This window comes from Antedon bifida, chromosome 6 (genome assembly GCF_963402885.1).
Source record: "Antedon bifida chromosome 6, ecAntBifi1.1, whole genome shotgun sequence".
Classification (NCBI taxonomy): domain Eukaryota; kingdom Metazoa; phylum Echinodermata; class Crinoidea; order Comatulida; family Antedonidae; genus Antedon; species Antedon bifida.
Genome location: NC_136231.1, coordinates 21,089,875 through 21,096,583, shown reverse-complemented (window position 1 = coordinate 21,096,583; position 6,709 = coordinate 21,089,875). Strand labels below are relative to the sequence as shown.

Here is a 6,709-nt window from a genome sequence, read left to right as displayed (position 1 = left end):
AAAACATTTACAAAAATATATTTTTTCATGGGGACAATATATCTTTTATCTGTTTATTTTGTCATTTATAAGAAGAAGACAAGACATTTTTTTTAAACATTAATAATAAAAACAAAACGAATTCCCAGATCACCGTCGCCAGAATAACATATTAATGGTGTATTGCACGTCCGAGTCCTTTGCTTTAAAGCGGTTCTCGTCTAGAGACAATAAACTGTCACGGGATTTTTTCATGTCAAGCTACGGTGTAACAGGGCCAAATTCAAGAATGTGAATTGGCAGAAAAGTGTTTTAGTCGGTAGACAAGTAACTGTAGAACAAAACAGGTCTTGTCTGAAATTTACCGTATGATAATCGTCAGTTGATTCTTTTTAGAATCTCTGGTTTTTTTTAAACACGACATTTTTTTTATTAATTTGTTAAAAACCTTGAAATAAATAATAATTCAAATTTAATCTACAATAGGAATATGAACATTGCCTTTCATGAACTTATAGTTATTATTGATTAGTCTACCACAATGATCATAAATTGAAAACAATTCTTAATCAATTTATAGTAGTAAGCATTGTATTATAGCTAAATAACAATCACAACATTTAGTTTAAAATGCACAAGAAATCCTAATAAAAATTAGCAATTACCGATATTGCTGTAAACAATAAGTAAAAACGTATGTGCATTATTATAGCTGTGTTATTGATTTTTTTTTATGTAATATTATAGTATGCCTGGTTATTGCATTTTGGCAGTTCTTGTATAGTATTTGATTCACTGTGATCCGTTTTCAATGAAGTTTTTGATTAGTGGCTTAAATGTGATTTTTCAGCCCATCGAAAACCACAGGTTTTTTGGTGCGTGTCACCTAATGAGATCACAAGAAATTTTAAAATATTGATGTTTTAATGAGAATAAAAATAAATTAAATTAAATCCTTAAGCAATATATTGAACAATTGTAACAAATAGGAACATAATGTGATATTGATAAAGAAATCATCATAAGTGTTTATGCTGACAGTTTATAGATCAGGGGTAGAACACGATCTCTTTACCTGGTACTAATTCATATATTGATTTTTTTTCAATGTTACTAAACAGTAACTTTCATCTTTAACCAATACGCCTAAACTGTAAATATTGATTTCTTATATTGTTATAACTCTACTGAAATACCCGTGTGTGTTTCATAAAGAATTAGTTGGCAAATCACCTTAGTCCGAACAAGAGATAAAACTATTCGCCACCATTATGACTTGTATCAGTCTCATCATTTCAATATTAGCACTGTTCAGTGATGCTTCGATGGCAACTTCATATCTCTACAAAACATTTCCGCAACGTAAACTTCTGGGTTGGAGTTACGAGATTGTTAACACCAATCGTATGGGTTGCTTGTTGGCTTGTTCAAGAAAGGTCTACTGCTGGTCGGTTAATTACAGTAAACGTGATCGCTTGTGTAAAATAAACAGAGAAGTACAAGACAAAACAGGGACAGAACATTTTCAGCAAGAAAATTCATTCGAATATATAGAAAAGGTAACTGAATTTGAATTTATATTTATAAACTTAGGCCTAATATTATTATTATTATTTAACGGTAACTTTCCAACTTCTGATTCTTAGTTTTGCGTAAATGTAAAAAAAAATCTCTATATCAATCATTTTGTTTGTAAAAATTCAGTTAAATGTGCCGACCCTCTGTGATAATTAAATGACTAGAGATGATCATATTTACCAGAACATTTTTATTTTGTGTCATGTTATTTATTGTGGTATTGAAATTAATGATATAATGAATAATAGTTCTCCATATCAGTTTGCTCATAACGATCGTTCTTTATGCACAAATATTAATATTTGTAGGTGTTGGATCAAAGTTTCAAAAATTGTGAGTATAATTATTTCTATTTAGTTTACACATTACTGTACCACTAAAACCTACAAAGAATCTTGCAATACCACTGTGTGGTTAGGGTTTCATCCATCAAAGCAATTGACTATGATGACGGTGACGGTAATGATGATGATAATAATGTTCAACAATACAATAATTTAATTCATTATTCAACTGAAAAGTTGAAGTGGAGTTTGAGTCATAGCTTAGTGAGGGAGATATGGCTCATCCCTTCCCATTGTGACATTAACCGACCTGATTAAAGTGTTCAGCAAAGTTCTTCCATCACGTGGTTACTTCTTGTTGGGTAGAAACATGCAGACATGATACTGTCGTTGTCGATACAAGTCGTTTAGAGTCTTCCTTACAGATCAGTTGCTTTTACCATGGAGAAATAAGTTAGTTCTCCATGCTTTTACCGAAGTGCTAAGTGATAAATGGAAAATTGTATCGAAACTAATTCAATTGTAGGCGGCCCTATAAGAATACTGTCCCAATTACGCAAATCATCAAGTTGAGATATCAAGGCACAATATCAATTTAAATCTTTCAATTGGACAACATCAAAGGGCACACAGTATCAATTCTCCTTGATTAGTTCCATCATATGTACCTTAAGATAGTTTCCTTTGTAAAATGTATGTTTACGATTTTTTTCATTCGGATTATAAAATTTCGTTGGAAAAGAAAGATCGTTTTCTATTATAATATATGATCTAAAACGATAATCTTTAAACTTTCTATACTTTATATTTTACTTTTTCTTAATTTATTTCAATTGTAACCAATAATTTTTACGAGTCATATTCACATTTATCACATGTTTCTTAGCTGCCATAGAGTGACATGTGGTAAATGTGTTTGAATATTGAGGTTGTACTTTGTCTTCTTCAGATGATACCCATTATATGTCAACGTATGCCACGTACGAAGTAGCCTCTGGCAATTGTGCTACTAACTTAGGTTCTCTGGCATCATATGAGCAACTTTACAATGCTTACCAACCTCGTATGGAAAACTGTGCTGAGGGCTGGCTCATAAGTGGCGAGATTGCATTCACCGAAATTTCTGGAGACAATTGTACATTACATTCACCCGAACGACGCAGTAATGTTTTTCCAGACAAACCATATCAAAGTGGATATTATTGTTACAGGGGAGATAATCTATCTTCAGTTGATTATATACCAACAAATCAGCGAATCATAAGGCTAACAAGTTTTAACTCGGATAAACTGAACGCTTATGAATCTGAGACTAGGTGCCGTGCCAACTTCGGTGGTAGGCTAGCGACTCCTTTTGAGGTTTATAACGCATCTTATTCAGTGGGCGTTGGTCTTTGTACAAACGGCTGGTATTTAAATGGGTTGGGTGGATATCCTTGCCCTGGTGACAATAGGCCTACTCCTGGAGACTTTTGGCTTTATCCGACTGGTAATTACATTAAGTTAAACGACCCATTAACGAAGTATTTTGGTATGTGTTACATCCCCTTGCTAAACCTGACAACGATTCCAGATCCATTTCCCCATCATCGTGTGATTGCCGTAACTGGAAGTGAACGATATAGTCTTACGTATGAAGATGCAAAGAATAGATGTTCTAGTTATGGGAGAGAATTGGCAACTAGAGATCAGATAGAAGCGGCGCTTTTATCTGGTTATGACTGTTGTTCCACGGGCTGGGTTAAAAGTCAAGAAGCCATTTACCCTGTAGTGCAAAATAGAAGTGGTTGCGGCAACGAGGATCGCTCGATTATAAGTTGGGATGCCAGTGATGCTAATTCTAGATATGATGGCTTTTGCTACATAGGCGTAGTGCCATAATCAATCAGAGAAAGACACAGAACAATGGATGATCAGACCAGTGAGAAGTAGCCTATAAAAATGTTCTCTGCACTAAAGTTTAGCCTTTCTTTCTACACGATCAAAAGGTCTATTCCTTAAACAATGATCATATTAATGTTTGTATATAAAATTACCAGTAACATAGTATCTATATGAACATTATAGAATAAGGGTATAATTGCTTAGAATTAAGAAACAATGTATAATTAATAAAGAACATTCAAGAAGTATACTATTTATAGAAACTGTAATCCAATAGAGTAAAAAGTATAAGGAATAATCTAGAAGGTTATGACCATAATGTATATAAGGGGAAGTAAGACAATTGTAGTATAAGGAGGGGGAAGGCTTTTTGATGAAGCATATATTTTGAAGAAGGTTCGATTTTGGATTGTAAAAGTTATTGTGAAGCAGTTGTTTAAAGTGTATACTGGATTGTTGAAAGTTGATTGAGATTAAAGCTTTGTTTCGAGTTATTTTACAACTTTGTGGATTTTGTGTCTATACTTTTATGTCACAGAGTTTAAAGTTCCGAAACATTATGTAATAGGAGTTCGTGACAGTATCTAAAATCGTACTTATCAGTCTAATGGTCAGGTTCTCATCAATAGACTGAGTGACTATGACTGAATGATGCATTGATGTAGTTAATTTTCTGTAGCAATGTTTACAGCATGGTTGGAGAGGATGCAACAAAGAAAAGTGAACATCCACCGCAAGTCATAGTCCGAAAACAGATAGCAATGATTTTTCAGAGGAGCGAAGGCGACGCGATGGAACGTATCGAGGAACAATTGTGTAAAAAAAAAGATCTTGGAGGTTAAAGTACACAATACTGTATATAAAATCTATGTATCATTTTTATTAATATACTGTAAACAGCACATTTATTTATCATAACATAGTACCATTATGATGTTGGTAGAAATTAAAATGTTAGTGCATATATATTTTTCAATTCCCTACTACAGATAGGCATATTTAATGCAAACAAAAGAAAAAAATGCTTGACAATATTTTTAGCTCTTGCATACATAAAAAGTATGAGCTATCTATTTTATAAATCACAAGGCCGCAACGCAAGTCGCAACAACGCAAGCGAATTGATTAATCAAAAGCGATGGATTATTCTGTCATTTGTGTTTAGTCGATTCACTTGTGTTTTAAGGTTTATTTCTAAGGTTAGATTATTCTGGCTATACTCAATTAATATTCTTACGTATACCTGTATATAGATTCAGTAAATTGCGTGTACCTTCTAGTCATTATATAAATCATATCTTTCAAAAGCTTTATAACGATCACATATGTTTATAAACAAACATAAATTGTATAAATCATAGTTGTTATTTTATAATTCGTTTTGTAAATTATTAAAATTCTATCGCAATTCGGCTACGATGATTTTAATAAATATACCATTCTGAATGAATGATTAAGAGCAATCTTAGAATTCTGAGTAATTTTCCAGAAAAATAATTCCTGTTTATCCAGGTCAGTCAAGGAGTTATTTTTATGATTTCATTTTAATTAGCTATGTTTGCCTACTCTTACAAACGCCTTAAACAATTTTAAAATTAACTAGTTAACTTAACATCCGTTTTTTGTTACATTGCACTTTTAACCAAAATAATTCATAATTGTACAAAATAGTGTGGCCTACAGTACATATAGAATTACATAACTTTAAGCGACACTTAACAACAATTCAACAAAATAACATCAATTTGTGATATTTATATAAGAATATTTTTTGGTATCTACAGTAAATACTTGTGTGGCACTGTAATGGTTGTTATGCGTGATAATTTATAAAAAAGTTAAGTAATTCAAATGATATAAAATATGGTGTAAGCTTGTCTCCACTGTTCACTGTTAATACAGATAGGATCAATGTGCATGCGTAACAGACCATCGTTGATGTAAATAAAGTACACATGAATTTAACTTGATGTTGTTACTTTGTGGAATGTAACAGATATGAATGTATATTTATACAGGAACGCACTGCAACTTTAAGCTCCGTTCCCACTAGGATGCAACACAAGGGTGTAAGCGCAGAATCACAAGCAATGGATCATCCAAACTATCCCTTGTGATAATCTTACTTGCGTTTCACGTACCCCCTTACATTTTGTCAAAGTGGGAGCCAAACTTGAGTAGTAGATGGATACTGTATTTAAATTTGTATTTTAAAATATATTTTAACTTGTGTTGCTTATTACTATACACCCTGAGTACACCCTAAATAAAGTTCTTGAATTGTTATTGTTGTGCGATACAGCCAATTGCCGTACATTTTTATCACAATAGTAATTTATGCTTAGAAAAATCTTATTTCAAACTAATTATCCTATGAACTAAAATGAGAAACTACCAAATTGTTAGAACAGTATTAAAATACTTTGTCTATGTTTCTTATATTATATAGGTACGGGATATTTTGCTAAAATTACATATGTACATTTATTTTATAATATCGATTCATCAGCAAATCACTCTCTCTGTACTGTATCTTAAATATATGGCATTGTATGTCTAGTATCATAGGTCATCATCTCTAATACAGAGTCACATATGTAAAACATGTGATGTGAGCTTAACCTAACCAACATATACAGACACATACTGCATTTGCATATAGACACATACTATAAAATAGATACAGTACCGAGAATCCTCTATTAAAATCTAATAATAAAATTAATTTCAGATTAAAACAAGGTTATAACATATAAAATATATGGTACTGAGATGTCATTAAAATCTCTCAAATAGTGCATGTAGTATACTACCTGGTATCTTTTGATGTTCAACTATCAGTTGTTCCAAAGCATTGCGGCACTGAAAATAAATAAATAAATCACAATTTTACAATATAGTCTATTGGTATTTAGTCTTCTCTTCTTCAAAATCATTTTATTTCATATATCTAAGCAGATCCATTTGAAGGACTGTGGGTCACA

At 32.0% G+C, this 6,709-nt stretch overlaps 2 protein-coding genes across 3 annotated transcripts in view; one reads left to right on the top strand and one right to left on the bottom strand.

Annotated features, from left to right (window-relative positions):
- LOC144845929 (DGAT1/2-independent enzyme synthesizing storage lipids-like) overlaps positions 1-6,709 on the bottom strand; it is a 142,047-nt gene that overhangs the window by 129,955 nt on the left and 5,383 nt on the right. Inside the window, exon 7 of one of the 2 annotated variants that reach the window (XR_013612608.1) lies at positions 6,357-6,587. Coding sequence is in view for 1 of the 2 variants with exons in the window: in XM_078703449.1 (XP_078559575.1) it covers positions 6,504-6,587 (84 nt within the window). In the remaining variant the exon portion in view is untranslated. Of the gene's footprint in view, positions 1-4,289; positions 6,588-6,709 lie in introns of those variants that run through there. The other variant, XM_078703449.1, reaches the window with a different exon arrangement.
- Positions 2,805-3,722, top strand: LOC144845714 (aggrecan core protein-like). Its single transcript, XM_078703142.1, has one exon. It carries the CDS (start codon positions 2,805-2,807, stop codon positions 3,720-3,722), a length of 918 nt encoding a protein of 305 aa, XP_078559268.1.